The sequence below is a fragment of the Anser anser genome, assembly GCF_964211835.1.
Source record: "Anser anser genome assembly, chromosome: 13".
NCBI lineage: Eukaryota > Metazoa > Chordata > Aves > Anseriformes > Anatidae > Anser > Anser anser.
Window position 1 is genome coordinate 6,638,087 of NC_139734.1, and position 19,040 is coordinate 6,657,126.

The 19,040-nt window shown below is 42.8% G+C and overlaps 1 protein-coding gene across 4 annotated transcripts; it reads left to right on the forward strand.

The window, feature by feature from the left end:
* The first annotated feature begins 1 nt into the window (after position 1).
* RLIM (ring finger protein, LIM domain interacting) lies at positions 2 to 17,714 on the forward strand. Of its 4 annotated transcripts, none has more exons than XM_083798019.1 (4): positions 5 to 113; positions 9,146 to 9,334; positions 10,183 to 10,266; positions 11,092 to 17,714. In XM_083798019.1, the coding sequence occupies exons 1-4, from the start codon at positions 44 to 46 to the stop codon at positions 12,624 to 12,626; spliced, it is 1,878 nt and encodes a 625-aa protein (XP_083654145.1). In that variant the 5' UTR covers positions 5 to 43; the 3' UTR covers positions 12,627 to 17,714. The 4 variants fall into 4 exon arrangements, with proteins under 4 accessions (XP_083654146.1, XP_083654145.1, XP_083654147.1 ...); XM_083798021.1 differs by having other exon boundaries at positions 95 to 288; XM_083798020.1 differs by lacking the exon at positions 10,183 to 10,266 and having other exon boundaries at positions 2 to 113; positions 11,092 to 13,586.
* Positions 17,715 to 19,040: the final 1,326 nt, after the last annotated feature.

Sequence of the window (19,040 nt, forward strand, 5' to 3'; positions counted from 1 at the left end):
GTGAGCGGCCACCCCGCCCCGGCCCTGGAGGCGCCGTCGGCGCATGCGCAGGGCGGGGAGCGCGCGTCTTCACTTCCGCCGTCGGCGGCCGCTTCCGGTCCCCCCGTTCCTTGGTAACAATGGAGCACAAAATGGCCGCCTGAGGGGAGCGGCGGGCGGCGGGCGGGCGGCGCTGCGGCTCTGGGCGGACCCACGGAGCCGGGGCGGGGGAAGCCGGGACCGAGCCCGGTTTGGGGGGGGGGGAGCCCGGGGAGAGCAGCGCATCGAGAGCCGGGCGAGCGGCGGGCGGTGAGTGCGGGAGGCCTGCGGGCGGCCGCCCAAAATGGCCCGCGGCGGGGAGAGGCGCGGGGGGGAACGAGGGGGAGCCGGGGGGGAGCGGGGGGCGCCTCGGGGCCCGCTCCGCTGCCCCCCCCCCGGCTCCTCGGGGTGTCGCGGGAGGAGATGGCGGCGGGCGGGCGGCCCTGCCCCGGGTGGGCCGGGCCCCGTCACCCCCCGGGGCCTTTAGCAGCGAAAATAACGCAGTGGAGGGGGAGAACCTGCTGCTCCTCGCGGGGGGGGTGTGCTCCCCCCTCCGGGCAGGGCTGGGGGCTCTGCGCCCTCCGGGCGGGGAGGAATGGGGAGTTGGCCCTTTTTTGGAGGGGGAGCGGTTGCAGGCGCTGCCTGAGGCCTCGCCGTGCTGCTCAGTGCCTCGTTCAGCAGCCCCAGCCCTTCAGCACCGTGTCCTCGGTTTGTGCTTCCCGTGGGCTGAGACGAGAAGGCCTCTAGTGGGAGACGGGGCAGAGGAGCTCTTCCTGTCGCTGTGTCTCTTGCGAGGGTCTCCGTCGGCTTGGGACCTGCTGAAATCTGTAATGTTGGCTGTTCCTGCCCTGTTGGCACGTTAACCACGTTACCTCTGTGCTGTTACCTTAGTTTTCTGTGCAAGTTCTTCCTTCCTTTTCTTAATACTGCTCGTTGACATTCATGTTTACCATGTCTCAAAACTATTGTCAAGCTCAGTTGTAAATATATTTCTTCATCTTCGGTGGCCTGCTTTAATGGAGGAGCAATATCGAGCTGGTGTAATGTGTAGATTTTAAGGTTCATTATTTATTTTGATTTTAGCATGTAGTAGAAGGAGCCTGACAACAGGTTTCACAGCAAAAATACTGATTTTTAAAAAACATTTTTGTTTGTTTATTTTTCAAAAAGCTAATCGGGAGGAGCTTATAAACAAGAATTCAGACTGCTCTGTGCCCAGTAGTGCAGTCGCACAGCTGAGGTATTTCCCTGCCCAGGCTGGCAGTAGTGGTTGGTTTCAGATTGTCAGTTGTCATGAGGATGCTAAAGGAGTCCCGATACCAATTTGTCCCTGAATGTTAATTGCAGTGACTTGACCGTGTTTTTATAAAAAAAATAGCTGGCTGCTTCTTAGGCAGTTAATTATCTTAATTAAGAGTTTGATACTTAGTTTTGTTGTAGTGGTCAGCTAGCACTTAAAATGACTGCATTTCCTCTAGAGATTTACCATTTTGGTATTAAACAAATTATAGCTTGGAATTTCGTCTCCCCTGCTGCTAACAAGTGGAAAGCATACCATACATTATAAAATAAAGGAATTTGTTAATGTTACACAGCTAAAACATGACAGTTATTGTTTCCTTCAGCAGCAGTTCTGACTACAGAAACGTTTGTGACTGAATAAGCGCACCAGCGTTTGTTAAGCATGTAGTGGCTGACATCTGTATCATATTTATTTTCCATATTCCTGAATACATAGACATACCAAGGTATACCGGAAACAGTGCTACAAGTGTCTGGTCTCCATTATGTTTCTCTTTTTTTTTTTCTGTTTAAGTATTTTTAGGGGAATGAGTAATGTGATCCCTAAATGGAAATATTTTCTTAAACACCCATGTGTTAATGTACCTGGCTAGTTTATCCCTTTATTCCTCATCCCTATGGAAATGTATCAAAATAAGTTCCTTGATCTTGGTAGAATGCTTCTAATTGCAGCGGAGGTGTTGTAATATCTTTTTTTACTGCTGTAGCTTAATGTTTTGACTTAATTTACATGAGCCTAAAGGTTCCATTTGAGTCCAGCTTAACAAGTTACTAGGCTTTTGTAATTTTTTCGTAGATATTTCTATTTCCGTGTACTAAAACATCTCTGAATCCAAGCAAGATTATTGGGTATTTATCGGAGTTCTTGAGCCATAATCTCAGTCTTGAGAAGAGCTTATCAACTCTTTAGCTTGAAAAACTTGGTCTTGAAGGGATAAAACAAAACTCAAGATATGTTTATGATGGTCTCGTGCATCTCAAAACCAACACCTCTGAACAGAGCAGTAGCGTAAGAACTTAGAGGCAGGATCATTGTGTGGTGAGTAGGGGCAGCCAGAAGTGTCACGCAGATGCAGTTTTGCTTTTGTGCAGATTCCTGGCTACAGGTAAGATCGTAAGAGATGCACAAGGCTGTACCTCCCTCGTGTTGTTATTAACGAGGGACTTGTTAGTGTCTTGCTGCTGATCTGCAGTGCTGAAGGCCAGCTTTTTACTGAAGGAGGTCTGCAGAGTTGTGCAGTCTCGTAAAACCATCTAAGGATAATTGAGTATGTAGGAAAAGTCAGGGCGCGCGCACTTGCTCCTAATTTAGTAACTTAAAAGCATTTCACTTAGAGCAGCCTTAATTTCAATATGCAAGATATATGTGCACATAATCTTGTTAAAGTGCTTGAGCTTGCCTGCCTTAGTTTGTCGTCAGAAATGGAGTTACATTCTTAGGGGTAGGTATTGAAATTCACTTAGATTTTGCTTAAATGTATTTTCCACTTTCATATTTGTTGGGTACTAGACAGCAACGATAACAACAAAAAATCCTCACATCAGAATCGCTGGGTGGGTTGTATTTGCAGCGATTGGCAGTGTTTTATTGGCCTTCTTGTAGAAGCTCTATTGGCAACAGTTTTGTGGAGAAAGTGAGAGTAAACGTAGAGCTGGGCTTTCCTTTAAGTAAAATCCAGCAGGGTGCGATTGGCTTGGTGCTTTCACTGACCAGAAGTTCTCCTTCTGCAGAAATCAAAGCGCTACATGATGGCCTTCGGTTTTGTGGGCACAACTTCCTTACTTGTCAGTCCTGTTTATGCCGCTGACTTTCCGTGGCAGCGCTGGGTACTGGTGTGCAACATCACTTCTTCCTTCGAGCTTTCTGCATGCTGAGCTAGCAGGAAGCTTGCTGCTGGGGGAGAAGAGCCCAGCTTCACAACTGTCTTCTCCCAGTGCTGGGACTTGTGGACGCTAAACTTTCCCTTCTGTGGTACCCTCTGGGTTTGAGCACAAAAGGAAATGCTGTCTTTTGTTTTCAACATCTGTGTGAAAAATGCTGTGCTGATAAGCGCAGAAGATAAAACGTGAAGCTCTTATTTTGGTGATTGTTGCTGTGTTATATATTCTTAGTTCCATCTTCATTCCACATGCTCACTGTTCTGGAATTGCTAAGTCCCACCCTTTCATCCAGAAGGTGATGCTAGAAACCTGTAATGAATTGTTTTGTTTTTGTGCCTAGATCTCTTTGAGGTGGGGTACAGTAAGATGGCAAGTGTTTGCTGCTTCTTAGCAGCTTGTTCTGTTAAAATATTTTCGTTGGTTTTTTATTCTGTGGATTTTTTTGCAGCTGTGCTGAACAAGTATTCATTTGCTTTCTATTATTTAAAATGTACGTTCAGAGTGATGTCTTGCTGTATGGACTTTACTTTGAAATGTTCTGGGGTAGTGAATTGGCTGAATCCGTGTTTAACTCTCCATATTAAGTTAGCAGTGAATTTTATTGCAGTTTACCTGACATACTTCTAAGAAGACAAGTTTCTTCCAGCTTTCCACAAGTGGGGCATGTTCTGTGGTATTTTTCGAGGCAAAGAGGACGTAGTTCTTGTGTGTTTAGAATTTGTGGTAAGTTTAATCAGAAATCTAGAAACTGTGTAGAGCTGTTGTTCATCAGACTATCAGAAAGCAAGAGTAGGAGAAAAAAGGAGTACGTCCAAAACTCATGCTGCAGTTTCGAAAGGTGGAAAAGTTCCTTGTTACCATTTCTGAGATGTAGATTAGTGAATTGTACCTACACCATCATAGCCTTCAGTCTAATCTCGAAGGAAGACTTGTGTAGCTACCCAGAAAGACAAAAAACTTGAGGCAATGAAGCTCCATGTATAATGCAAATAGCTGTTTGATTTCACTGTTTCATGGTATCTTCTTTCCTTAATGATAGGATTCACTGACAGTTTTTTGCTTCTGCTTTTGAGCTTGCAGTCTCGAGAGATGAAATATTTAAGATGAAGATGTAGTTCCTGTTATGTCTGCCTTTCTGCTAGCTTTGGTTATTGAGAAGTTGTGCGCTGACGAGCATGGAGACTATTTCTACACTTCTGATTCTTCTAGGAAAGCCTAGTAGTTGGATCGATTGTGGTCCAGGGGAGTCAGTACTGCCCGTTAGGTTGATTCTGTTTGTGCTTAAAGAGCCCGAAGTAACAGAACTGCCCGCTGTAGCTGCTGCTCTGTGACATCTGAGAAATGGAACGGGAGAGACTTCTGGCTGGGGCCGGTCCTGCTGAACGGGACGGTATGTTAGAGCTGCTGGAGCCAGAGTTTGTGGAAAGAGCGTTGAGCAGACAGCTGCGTGGCTCTTCTGCAGAGCTAAAACGTCTCTGAGGTGTGTTCAGTGAAAGTGGGGAGAAAATAGTTAACCTGAAACAAGCCAAAACCAGAAATATAAGGTGGTGTAGCTTCCACTACTGAGTCGCTGCTTTTAGTCAAAGGGTTTGATAATTCCTGCAGACTAGGAGTAGGCAAGGTGCTCTACTGGTTGAAGTACCTAATTAAGATGAGGTTATGAATCATAAATGAGAAATTAGCCTTTTGCTGAGCACATCTATGAGACACTTATTCATATTGTCATCATCCTTTCTGTGTATACCAAGGTATTAATTATGTTGCTGGGACATGAGGTAATTCAGGAAACGTTCGAACATACAGGGCGCTACGACTTTGCACGTAACGTTGAAATACCAGGAACGCCTAGATGGGGGGAATTTGAGAGATCTTTGCTGCACAGCCGGCTCGTAAGCATCTCATTTGTTTCTGCACATCAGCTAAGTGCCTTTCTCCTCTTAAAATTTGAGGCTTGCCTCGTAAATCTGATGAAGATTATAACGTTAAGGTTTCGTGTTTTCAAGAATGCAGGTTAAGTTAGTGTTTTGGTGTTCAATGCAGATAACTGATGTCAGGAAATATTAACCGTTTTTGAAGGGGAAAGAGCTAGCAATTTAGCAACGTGACTTCTATTCCATCAGTACTTTTCGGGGAGGAATTCTCTGGTCTGTCAATGCTAAGCACTATGGAGACACCCAGTATTACTGGTGAAGATAAATGGACAACAGGAGTGTTTTATTACTGCCTGCTGTCCCGCTCGTTTTCTTTTAATGACTGTAAATTCCTGACTGGCTTTTGTTTACACGCTCATGACTTGGCATACGGGAAAAGGTAAGATATTTCTTGTGCTGTGTACCGTGAGAATGGTCACTTTGCATTACTGAAGGAACATCTAGAATTCGTAAATCATCCCTATCCAAAAGAGCATATTACGTCCTCTTGAATAAAATAATGTATCAATACCTGCTTGGGGCTTGCTGTTTTTGCTACCACAGTCTGTAGCAGCGGTGGAGAGACAGCTAGTCAGCTGAGATTGTTGAAGCGTAACTGCGGGGAAGATCCTTTGCTGACTTATCAAAGGATGGGAGCACCACTTAAGAATTCACTGTAGTATTCGCTGGAAAATACCTGGATATTCAGCTGCTGAAGAGTATTTCCCTTCACTTATTTTTTTTAAGAAAAAGTAGTTTATTCTAGCTGTGATTCAGTACAATATCTTGTTTTGGGCAACCTTCAGGTGATTTTTTTCCTGTTTCCTGTAAAAAGATTTTCATTACTGGATATCTTGGCTGAAGTTGGCAGTAATTGACAGATCTGAACTTCCTACTCACAGATGTGACCTTCCCCACCCTTTGTCAACTCAGTGCTGACAAGGGAGAACACTAAATAAGGAAATTCTGAATCTTTTCACTTGAGTAAGAACAAAGTCTTACTTTGAGTTGAACGAAACCACTGGGAGAAAGAGAAACAGTTGAAGCGCACCTGCTTATTAGATAATCAAATGTTGGGTGTTCTTCTGTAACTTAATATTATACCTGTAGCTTTTCCCTTGTCAGGTTTCCCTGTGTTGCTGTAGTCAGCTTCCTTAGGCCAGTCATAATTTGCTGCAGTGTATGAGCTGAGAGCAGAAGCCTGAATCCCCTGAATGAGGGGTGGGTTTCCACATTATTTGTGTGACCCTCCGCTGCATCAAAAACAGAGCAGCACTGCCACCATGGGAACCCTGTAAATGGGATTTGTAGCTGAGATCCCAGATCTAAGGCTTTTTCTTAGCAATGATGTCTTTTCAGTCTTGACCAACAGCGGACTTTACAGTTGAAAGATGAAAGCTGAAACAGGAGGAAAGGGGAGCAAGCCTGGAAATAAGAAAGACTGACTTCGCTGTAGTTTCAGCATTCCTAAAGAGTCAGCTATTGAAGCGTGCATCAGTCTGTTGGTAAAGAAGGTCATTTTTCTCAGCTTCACTTGGTTTGCCTCTGCCTTTCTTCCCTGACCAAGAATAGTGTCCACTTCATCTTCTGAAATGGAGTGGACAAAAGTCTTTCTGTCAAGTAGGTGTTAGATAGCCAAGGTGCCCGCAAGCACTGGAGTTTGCAGTCAAAAGGAAAATTTCAAAGCATAAGCAGTAAACAAATGTCATACTTTGTATACATAATGTACTCTTTTAAAACCTGTTGTTGAATTAGCCTAATGCTTACAAATATGTTAATGTTGCAGTTTGTGAAGAACACGTGTTTCAAACTCAGTAAAAATCAAGGTAGCAACCGTTTTGAGGAAAATATTTTACAAACAGCTTTATGCTGCCCCTGTCCTTTAGCGTTACTGCATTCCCTAATTTTCCTAATTGTACTGTCAACTTTGCTTCACTGTCGTCGGTCTCATGGAAAAAAAGAAAATGCTGGTTAGAGCATTTCCCCAAAGCTAATGCATCTTTCTTGGCTTTATTTTGGAATCAAGTCTCATTCTACTTGGGATATTATTCAGGTGTATCTTGTAAAAAGCAGCAGCTTTGTCTTTCTGGTATTTTCCTTTGATTGGATATGTCTTGAAGTTAGTTGGGGTCATAGTTCTGTTACAGAAAGCGTGTAAAAAGCTGTCACGTTTCAAGCAAGCTATGTTCTCGTTAGAAGTACGTGTGTGAGGTTTGAAGGGCATACGGATTTCGTAACAGCCCAGTCCGAGTGGGATGTACCTGCTGGAACTGTTGTGCAACTTCCCCTGTGAGTGGGTTTACTTGACAGCATGTCACATGCGAGTCTTCAGACTGGCCATGCAGTCTTCGGATTGCACCAGAGATGTAGCAATGCAGGGACAGCTGATGGCCTTCCATCTGAAACGGTAGTAACCCTACAGATTGCTGCTGCTTTTACTGATGTTTTTTTTTTTTTAAAAAAGAAATTTGTGGAGACAAATACCAGTAGCCTTCCACACCTGTAATGCAGAGGGCCAACAGGTCGTTTGTGCTTTAACATGACTAACTTAAAACAAGTTTTACTGCGTCAGAATGAGGATTGGAATAGCTATTTCTATAATCTGCAAGTCTGCAATAGTGGGATGTCCTACTCTGTGGAATTTCCTACTGCTACACAGAGGTTGTCAGCGCACTTTAATTTTCACAATAGCAGCTGAAATAAACTCCACTCGGAGATCATGCGGCACTGGTGTTAACTGTGGGCAGTCTTGACTTGACAGCTGTGCTGACAAACCAAAAAAAGATGCTTTTTGCACTAGACAGATGTCTGAGTGTTGGAAACTTTCCAGCAAGAAGCAAAGAGCTTTATTCTTCCATGTCACGTGCAACATGGTTTAAATGAAAGGAACGTTTTTTGATGGGAAATATTATTGCAGAGCTTTTTAGCATGCAGAGGATTAGCTTGCTAATCACCTCTCTGAGTAACTAGATTCTACCAGTTATACAGGAAAATTCTTGATGTTGTGAGTAGCGAGGCATAATGATTAAGGAAACTAGTTATTTTAACTTCATTTGATATATTTGCATGGCACAACTAGTGCCAGTATGTCTCCTGCATTTGCATGTCTTTTGTTTTATTTTTGATCAAATATAGACACTGTATTCATTAATTTTATTTTTTTTGAAACGCTGTGAAGTATCTTTTCCAAATGAAAAACAATGTGAGGAGAAGATTATATTTAAAAAAAAATAAAACCACATTATAGAAAATAGTTCTTCGAAGCAGAAGTTATGGCAGGTATACATAGTGGAGTTTTGTCCTGGAAATGTATTAGTCATCAACATCAGTAATTCACTAATTACTGAAACTTGCAAGCAAATTCTTCTCGTGACACACAACTACAGAGCTGATTTTACAACTGCTTTTTCACTTTGGAGGATACTAAAAGCCCTGTCTCTTTTCTTTTTTCCATATATAGTGTTCTATAGCATCTTCAGACTCATTTAAATCCCTCCATTCTGTTAAAATTCACTTGGATGTTGAAGAGGGTGTTTCTCTTAATTGGCAGTAAATTAGATTGATTTCTGCTTTCTTTACCATAGTGCAGGGAAGGAAGAAGTGATGAATGTTTAATCTCTTTTAGAGTACTCTTTTAGAGTTAGTATAATCATGAATGGTTTGTGCCTCGTGCTACGCTGTTGTATGGCACTGTAAGACATGGTTCTGGGATTCACGAGGCAGTTGCAGTATTAGGAGTATTTTATTGCAAAAAGATTGTTGTGGACACTTAGTAAACTGATACTATTCCATGTGTTTGTACTTGCTGCTTTGAATATAAGTAGTGGTGGCTCTAGACTTTGTAGTTCTGGAAGTCGCTCATGCTTTGAGAATGATTTTGTTGCGATCCATGTGGTTATGCAGCCTATCTTAACTGAAAATTCATTAGCAAAGTCTTTTTCTCAACTTAATGAAGAATATACTACAGGTTAAACATCTGAATATCGTGCTGTGTTTCACTAAGTTGAATGAAGAGTTTCTTTTTTCTTTTTTAGATACTCTTCCATTTGTCAAGATGGAGAGCTCAGATTCTAGTGATAAAGGAAATATCGATCAATCCGAAGCACAACGTCAGAGTCAGCTAGATCGGTTAGATCGAGAAGAAGCTTTCTATCAGTTTGTAAACAACCTGAGTGAAGAGGACTACAGGCTTATGAGAGATAACAATTTGCTAGGAACACCAGGTAGGTTATGCTTGTGTATATACATCTTACTGGAATCGCTTGTAGTTGATTTGTGTCCTTTTCTGTTCTCCTCAATCTTTTTCACCCATTTAGTTCATGTGCTGCAGTTGTGTTCCGTGGTAGGGAGTAGCTTGTTGCTAACTTATACATACTCAAAATTGAGGGCTCCACCGTGGAGAGGTGGTTGGGACAATGTGGATTCATCAGATACAGAAGTGTTCACACCACTTGATGGGAACATCCAGAGCTGACCCTGTTATGGCCCCTTAGACTTCTGTGATAGAGAAATAATCGCCCGTAAGCATGTGTGAAAACTTTATGCTGGTATTAAGAGTTTATAACTAGGATAATTAATCTGGTGCAAGATTCTGCATGGGTGTTTTTATGTCCATTTTCAATCGACTTACTACTTTAAATTGACTCTTTATAGGATGATGCCTAATTGAAACCAGTTATAATTTAAAACATGACTTCAACTAATTCAAACTTTTTCATGCTTGTGAACATATTATCATTTTTTTCCCCACTCTGGACAGTCATTTAATTGGTATAGGATGAAGAAAACTGCTGATGAGTTGTAGAGGTTGCAGAACCAGAAAGCACATTTGTCTTTTTTGAGTAGGTTGAAACTGTTGGATCCTTCAGCAAAACTTATTTGGAAGAGTGGTGCTGAAGTGTCTGAACTTCCCCTTAGCAACCTGCTTGGCAGTCTCATTGTGGCAGGATTTAATTAGAGGAAAAAAAAAAAAGACAAAACAGTGGCTTGTACCTTCTGTAGAAGCTTTGGATAATGCTTGCCATACATATGATTTGGAAATATTTTTGGAAAACTTTGCTTATTTTCTAAGGTGAAATTACTGAAGAGGAGTTGCTGAGAAGGCTACACCAAGTTAAAGAAGGTCCGCCACAGCAAAACAGTGATGAGAATAGAGGTATATACAGTATTTGTGAAAACTCTTAACTTTAGCACCCCATACGGACCTTAACTTGAGTGCAGGAGTGGAACAAGTTAAGCCTAGGCAGGTGCAAGGTGAGCTTTGTTTCAAAACTAAGTGAACGTTATGTCTGATATCTGCTGCAGAGATCAGTTTGGGACAGATTTCACCCATAACGTGTCTGTTACTTGCATCAAAATAAAGTTCCATTTGGGTTTCTTTTTCTTTATTTTTAAGATTGTTTTCCTGTCTGCTCCCTTCTGGGATGCTTTTGGCAATTCTTTTTGTTTTTATTCACCATTCTTCCCTTCCAAAGGTGCTCTACGGGTTTTGTTATCACCCCTCTAAAGAGGTTGGTGGAGGATTCTTGGAGCTTATTGCTGGCGTTCATTCTTTAGTGAGATGGGTTTGCTGTAAAGCTGATCTTCAAGTGAAGGGTCAGGACAAACATAGGTCTCAATTCAGTGGTCGCTAGATCCCTTAATTGTTTGGAAAGGAAAACACAGAATATTGATGTGTTTTAACACAGGAAGTAAGACTTTCCATTTACAATAAATAATATGTGTTACTTAGACTTGTTTGCTGTGTGATGGCTGCAGCCTGTCTGTGCATGTTAGGAAAAAAAAAGTCCACTCCTGCTCCCTTAACAGAGCTCTGGTAGATAAGAACTGTGATGCTACATGTGAAACCATGGTTGTGCTTGATGGGATTAAGCGCTTCTCAGCTGTCACTTTTTTAAATTAAGCACTTATGTTTTTGGAAAAGATCACTCCAAAGTTAGCTAAGTACTCTAATTTTGGTAGTTCACTGTCTTTTTCGCAGGTGCAGAGTCCGCAGAAGATGTTTCAAATGGAGATTCTATAATAGACTGGCTTAATTCAGTCCGACAGACTGGAAATACTACACGAAGTGGGCAACGAGGAAACCAATCTTGGAGAGCAGTGAGCCGGACTAACCCAAATAGTGGTGACTTCAGATTCAGTTTGGAAATAAATGTCAACCGTAATAATGGGAACACAAATCCGGAAACTGAGAATGAGCCATCTGTAGAGCCTTCCAGTGGGGAGGATTTGGAAAACAGCCAAAGTGACTCTGAAATTCCAAGGTCTGAATCACCGTCTGTAAGGCAGCCTGGATCAGAAAGGAGCACTTCAGAGGAGCTAACAACTGAGGAAGCCTCTCCTCCTAGAGGGCAGAGGAGAGCGAGAAGTAGGAGCCCAGAACAGCGGAGGACACGGGCTAGGACTGATAGAAGTAGGTCACCTATTAATCCAGTGAGTGAGGCTACTCGCAGGTCTCATCACAATACGTCATCTCAAACGCTTGACCATTCTTCGGTGAATGAAGCTGAGGGAAGCTCTAGAACTAGGCAGCATGTGACATTGAGGCAGCATACAGTGGGGACTGAGATGCCAAGTGAAAACGCAGTTCTGTTTTCAGCCCCTGAAACAAGACCTGTTCCTCAAGCAGCAGGTTCTTCAGAAACTAATGGTGCCAGTGAGTCTGCAACTCCTGGGCAGAGGCCTCCTACCATAGTGCTCGATCTTCAGGTGAGAAGAGTTCGTCCCGGAGAGTATCGGCAAAGGGACAGCATAGCCAACAGAACTCGGTCCCGGTCCCAGACCCCTAACAACACGGTCACTTACGAGAGCGAACGGGGAGGGTTTAGGCGCACGTTTTCACGTTCAGAACGGGCTGGAGTGAGAACTTACGTCAGTACCATTAGGATTCCTATTCGTAGGATCTTAAACACAGGCTTGAGCGAGACTACATCAGTTGCTATTCAGACTATGCTGAGGCAGATAATGACAGGCTTTGGAGAGCTGAGTTACTTTATGTATAGTGATAGTGATGCAGATCCTAGTGGCCCAACTCCAAATCAGAACGTGGATGCTTCTGAGCCACAGAACGGAGGTGGTGGTAGTTCAAGCAATGAAAGTACGGATGTTAGCTCAGGGGAGGTGTACGAAGGTGGTAATGAAGGTGGTTCAACATCTGGTGCCAGACGGGAAGGTCGGAATACAAGAGGATCGGTCACGTTTGAAGAAAGTGGTTCTCTACCATTCCTTAGCCTAGCACAGTTTTTCCTACTAAACGAAGATGATGATGACCAACCAAGAGGACTCACCAAAGAACAAATTGACAACCTAGCAATGAGGAATTTTGGTGAGAGCGATGCTCTGAAAACCTGTAGCGTGTGTATTACAGAGTACACCGAAGGCAACAAGCTTCGGAAACTGCCTTGTTCTCACGAGTATCATGTCCACTGCATCGATCGCTGGTTATCAGAAAATTCCACTTGTCCCATTTGTCGCAGAGCAGTCTTAGCGTCTGGTAACAGAGAGAGTGTTGTCTAAATGAGATCTGAATTTATGGCCGAGCAGCTAGTGTAATAGTGATGGGCAAAGAAGTCACTTCCTTTATGGCCACTTTTTGAGTGGTACCTCATTGTATAGTAATGACTTGGAGTGAATCTTCCCTCATGAGAGCATTTTCTCTGAATTCAAGCTTTTAAAATTGTAAAATTAATTAGGGGTTTCGAGATCTAGCCAGTTTGTGTGATTAAATTTCACTTGTCCAAAGACGCCTATCCATTTAAAAATACTTTTTTCTTTATGAAGTTCTAGCCCCTTTCTTCCCCCAGTCCAATAAACATTTTGTCCTAAAGATTGTGCTTATGAGGAATCTGAGAAGTCATCCCAGCTTAATGTACATGAGTGGTAGATGATTTTTTGCAAGAAATCCAACTGACTGAGAAAAAAATAACACGAATTTAATTGCACACTTGAACATGCTTTTAATTTTCATACTGGGTTAATATTGGACGTGTCTGTGTAAATAACACTAATGTTAGCCCTTTCCCCATCACTATGGCACGCTGTAGGATGAGCTGTTAGCTTAATTGGGATATTTATCTTGTTGTGGAAATATAAGAATTGCCTATGCTTGTTTAAATAAAAAAAAAATCTGTTTTAAAATTGTAAAGCTTTTTTGTAGAAGCTCAGTACTTTTCCAATGCACTGTTGTACTAACGCATTAAGAATTAAAATTGTACCATGCTTAGAAATCGAGAATGCTTTTCATACAAAACCCACCACACAGAGAGCAAACTAAATACAAGAGAGCTGCTTTTGTAACTGTGTGCCTGTCAAGAGCAGTGCATATCTGTACTATTTATGTGAAAAGCTACTGTAATATAAAAACAGTTGAATTAGACATCTTAATTGCATTTAAAAAATGGAAATTAAATGTTTATAATTGCAGTGTTTTGGCTCAGTAATGCCACCCAAAAAGATGATAAAAATTAGAAACTGTTCTAATGGCTGTTTTTTTTCTTTTTCTTTATACGGTTACTAATATATAATAATATAAACCGGTGTGTACCAGATTATTCCGTCAGGTTTATGCCCAATTTTTGCATTTTTTACTTTGAAGTTTGAGGTAACCCTGTGTGATTCTTCAGCAGGCAAATAGTGACCCCCCCCCCATCAGCTTCAGCAATATTAGTAATCTCTGCATCTGTTCAGTGAACATGATATATCCAGTGTTGGTTCGAGTGCTGCAGAAAAATAAGTATTAGCTGGGAGAGATTAATTATTAGAGTGCTACGTTAAATTTGGAGACTGTAATTGATTACTGGAATATATGTAATGTTATTCCTAAGATTGGCTACACATTCAAAAAATACTCCTTATACTCCCATTGGAATGACTAAAAATTATCTTTAGAAGTATGTTTGTGGCACACTGAAATGGAGAACCAGAAAATGTGTTGCTGCCTTGACGTCGTCCTGAGCAACCTGCTTGGTTGGCCCTGCTCGAGCAGGGTTTGGACCAGATGGACCCAGAGGTCCCTGCCAACTGCAGCCAGTCTGATCCTGTACCTTAACTCATCGGTGTCAGGAGAAAACATCCCTGCACTTCAATGAGCTGTCTTTGGTTTATTCCCTGGTGTTGTTTTTTTTTTTCCCCCTAGCTTATGTCTGCAACAGGGAAAGCAGTATATCTTTCACCTCCAGAGTGGTAGTTGCAAAGGGATATGAACTGCTCTTGCTGGCTGTAAGGGAAATGTTGTGTGCTCCTCAGATGATAAAACCAAAGCTAGCCTATCTTTTTTTTGCCTAATTAAAAAACATTTTTGATGTTTTCTAGTGGTGGTTGCATAAAATACAGTCTCTTCTCTAAGCCATTTTTAATGTCTCATCAGTTAAGGATTCCACTGTGTCCCAAAATTCCAAATTTTTAATACGTGTGCATTTTGTGGTGTTTGGTTCAGTGGGAAACCCTGAGTGGCTATTGAGTTTGCTTTCCTCCTGGTGGGACGCACTGTCATGGCACAGGGAATACATGTTTTTTTGGGATTTTGTTTGTTTTTAACAGAGGAATAAATAAGCTCGTGCTCTTAAGTTTTTTCCCCTCTGTGACATGCATCACTCTAAAATTGGAAGTTAGCTATTAATTTCAGGTGCTGGACTCTCGTGAATGTAGGTAATGTATTTGATGCCAAAATTTCTTCAACAAAATAACACTTCTGAATTTCTTCCAGTAGCATTCACATAGCAAATGCTTGTTATTGGTTGCAGTTTCCAGTAGCTTTATTGACTTACTGGAGCGTAGAATCAGAAGGGAAAAAAAACCTTCTCCACATGAATGCCATTTTAGATTTTGAAAACCTGACATACATTTCTGAAGACTGAGCACGGTGACCAGAAAGAAAGGAGCCCATTAGTGCTACTTAAGGTGAGGCACGGCTGTGATGCGTGTCATTCAACATAGCTTGCTTTTTTAATGTTCTGAGTTTCCAGTAACTGTACCCTTTGGTAGGCTCAACTTTACAGTTTTGTTATAGCTTAATAGTGACATGCCTTAACATCTTATCTTTCTGTAATGATAGCAACTGATAGAATGTTGGAGGTTTCCCAAATGGTACCAAGAACAAAAAATTTAACCTGAGTTGAGAAGCCCTTGAGTGTTCTCAATATTTTACACACCTTTTCCAACACTGAGTGTACTGAAGGTGCTGGGAGCTAGGTGCCCAACGTCTGGAAAAGTTGGCAGGAATTAAATTGCTGATACAACGAAGAGCTCCTTGTGTAGCTGAGTCATCTGTCGGCCTCTGCAGTAGTGCTGGGGAAGAGCAGTGTCCCAGCTGCTGGGAGCCGCAGCCAAAAGCTCGGTGATGGCCACAAATGCCTTTGTATCGTACCACATCCACAAACCCCCCGCCTTCTGCGGGACGGTTGTAGGGCTGGGATCTGGCAAGAGGAATTCCCAAGTGCTGCTGCATTTTACCCTAATATCTTGAGGTAATTCCATTTCTGTCCTTTTAAAGTTATGTTGCAGTTAGGAAAAGTCAGTATTTCCACTTCGGTTGCTAACAAAATGTGAAATGTGCTAATTTTAAAGGCTCGCCGTTAGCCGATTTTGCAGCTTATAAAGTCATTATGGTATTGAGATTTCGTACACATTGCTGCCCTCGGTTTGCTCTTTCTTGGTATTACAGGTGGGATGCAGCACCTTTACTCACGCTTATAGCCATATGAAAGGTTAAAATGTCCATTTTTGTGATTTTGAAATGCCTGCTCGTACAGAAAAGAGAAGTGTAGAGGCAGAGGCAGCCTTGTTGCGGCAGCTGCCTGGTTCGTAGTGCCACCTTGTGGGAGCCTCTCTTACCCTGCCTTCAGAGCCGGCACAAATCTCCATCTCGTCACTTGGAGCAGCCTGGTTTCTTGCGTCGAAGGCTTGTGCTTTGCTTTTGAAGGGGATTCCCTGTTACCGCCTGCCTCTGCGTGCCTCTGTAGTTATCGTGGTGTTTCTTTCAAACGGCAAACCACCCAAGCTGCTGTTGTGAGCGCTTATCTGGTGGGTGAGCTGAATTCCTGTCTTACGGGACAGCTCTCTGTCTGCAGGACCTCCGTACACAGCTGCGAAAGCAGTTGCGAGGCCAAAACCTAGAAGAACGAATGGTATTTTTTTAATTAAGAGTATGTTTGATAGCTTAACTCAAATTGCAAACTGATACAGAGTTGTGGGTGCTTACTTTTTTTTTTCTTTTTCTTTCTTTAAATTAAGGCTTTATCCATTAAAAGACTGTGAAGACTTATTCCTGGGATTTGTTAGATTTCCTTTTTATGTGCACTTTTTTTTTTTAATCACTTACAAGAGGTTGTTGTTTTTTTTTTTTTTGCAAAGAACTTGTAGGCAGTTAATTGACTCGTTTTAAAAATGATTTCATTAGCGTAGCTACCGCATGCATAGAAATTACTCATTAAAAGTTTAAAGACTTTTGGTAGGAAGTATTAACGTGCATGCATAGCAGCTGCACTAACACGATACTGTACCAGATTTGAAGGAGCCATAATTGTCCATTGTGTCAGCTTGCAAACTAATGTATTTCCCACTAATGTTGACACAATGGAACATAATGACTGTCATCCCAGTTTCCTGTCAGTTAGCTGGATTATGCAAATACGTCGCGTCCAAAGGGCTGTTTCCCTGTCTAATTGCAGGGGATGTTTATCTTGCAAGGGTTGCCTGCACAATGGGGAGGCTCCACGCCGTGTCATGATAACGAGGGGCTGACTTGAAGACAAGGGAAGAGGCAGTGGCACGGCTGGCCGTGGGGCTGTGATTTTTGGCAGTGCCAGGTGGCTTTTTCTGAATCTCCCAACGCAATCTTTGCCACCACACTGCAAGGTTCACCTGGTTGGCGTAAGCCGTGGCCTTATCTTTGGCTTAAGATCCTTTTCATTACCATAACGTGTACATATGTATGTGTCCAATATTTTGGTTTTCTCCCCATCATACCGCAAGGACTCGTTGCTTAATGAGGGTGTGTAGTCAAGTGTTGGTGAGCGTTGGCTCGGAGCCACGTTAAGGGAATCTGTAACAAATTCAGAAATATTTCCAATCTTTGCATACGCTAGGCTGTTCTTTTTTGTTGTTGTTTGTTTCTTTGTTTCTTTGTCCTTGACTAGGGAGGGAAGGAGGAAGGTGAACAGACAGAACTGATGGTAGCTTACCCAAAGTACATTAAGTCTGTGTTGTGTTAAAAAAGAAAATCAATTTGCATTTGTTATACCAGGGCTTCCCAACCTCTTTTTGAGATGTCTTTTAACCATACTTTTGGGTTTGTTTTGATTATTTTATGTGGTTTTGGTCCCTTCAGCTAAAACACCCAACACCCTTTCCTGAATCTCCCTCTCTGCCAGTATGGCTATCGGTTGGGAAGCCCTGAATTCAACTGAGAATGTAACAGTTTTCTTTTTTTTTTTGTACAGTGCTTTACATCTGTTTATACTGGACTTGTTTAGTACAAAATGGTACTCTGAGGTCATCGGACAACAGTTTGACCAGATTTGATAGCTAATATTTAGGAGGAGTTTGTTCCCTATGTAAGATGTCATAATGCAAATTTAAATAGACTCAATAAAATGCATGAAGTGATCATTTTGTGCTTGATCATCACTCCTTGGTCTTATTCTTCTTAGGGTGGGAATGTGCTGGAGTAACTAACGATGGATGTGGTAGGAATTTATGTGTGCCTTTTGCCTTGAGGCTGGGCAGAAAGAAAAGACCCGGAATGGTGCAGAGTTTAGTTCCCTGAAGCATTTATTGCTCCTTAGTACATAAACCAGAAGCAGTAAATCTTCGATGAGCCAGACGTGTAAATCTGTCCTTGGATAATGTGGGATACCAAAGCAGTAAGTTATCTCCTGAGTGCGAGCCGTGACTTTTACCGGTACCCATCAGAGACCGGATGCTGGCAGTGCTGAGCCCCACCAGAAATGCAGCAAACGCTTCACAGTGCTCGTGGCTTTCATAAGAGGCTCTCACATATGGCTAAAAGCTTCACCATAAATTTAGTAGCTGATGTACATGCAAATGCTTGCTCAAGTGGGAAAGATTTTGTAGGGTGTGGGGAGCTGACTTTATTACCAGCTCTTCCCTCACCTCGTCTCCGCTCCTCGAGTAGGAAGTCAGAGCAGAGGCCTGATGGCATGGAAGGAGGAGAAGGGGCAGGACAGCGATGCACGGCTCGAAAACACACAGCACCTGTCATTTGGGTGCCATGGACTGATCCTACTGCCGGGTAGCTGTCTCAGCTGCTTGGCAGCACTGTGCTGATCGCCTTGCTGTGGCGAGGAGGAAGGTTTGTGGGCTTCCCCAGGGACGCATTGAGCAAGGATTCTGCTCCAGTTTCAGCGTCCCTAGGGAGACCTCTGGGAAGAGTTTTTTCCCAGCTGCCGGAGGCTTCATCTTGAGCTCTGAGGTGTCCTGCTCTGGAAGCATACCAGTTCAAACCAAAATTCGGTCTTTACCATAGGCCTGAATTTTCATTTCGGTGCCTTCACCCATGAAGCTGTTCCCACAATTTCCATACCAGGAACCCCCCGCCAGCTCCCTGGCTTCAGCCCTGCATCTCCCTGCGGGAAGTCCTTTGGGTTGTGTATCCCTGTGTTTGTTCCTTAAAAACTGCCAACTGACCCCCCAAATTGCTTTAGAAGTCCAACCCAACCTTGGAGCACTTGTGCTCTCTGGAGGCTTGGGAAGGGCTCCGCAGACCACTCCTTGATCTCGATGGGAGCTGCTGGTTGTGGTGGGGAGGGAAGCAGAGGCTTCGCTGCCAGCTCATCTTCCCTGTCTGTTCCATGATGGGACCTCTTTGGGGGCTTTCAACATAATGAATCTAAGCTCAGCTGCATCGTGGTTCCCTAAGCCCTTACAATAAAGTTGTATGGAAAACTAAACCCACTTTTTTGCCTTAAAGGA

Bases quoted from the DNA above. Each gene is read 5' to 3' on its own strand.
- RLIM (XM_083798019.1), top strand. From the start codon at position 44: ATGCGCAGGGCGGGGAGCGCGCGTCTTCACTTCCGCCGTCGGCGGCCG. The intron at 9,335-10,182 runs GTAGGTTATGCT...TTATTTTCTAAG, and splicing joins CAATTTGCTAGGAACACCAG to GTGAAATTACTGAAGAGGAG. The intron at 10,267-11,091 runs GTATATACAGTA...TCTTTTTCGCAG, and splicing joins AAACAGTGATGAGAATAGAG to GTGCAGAGTCCGCAGAAGAT.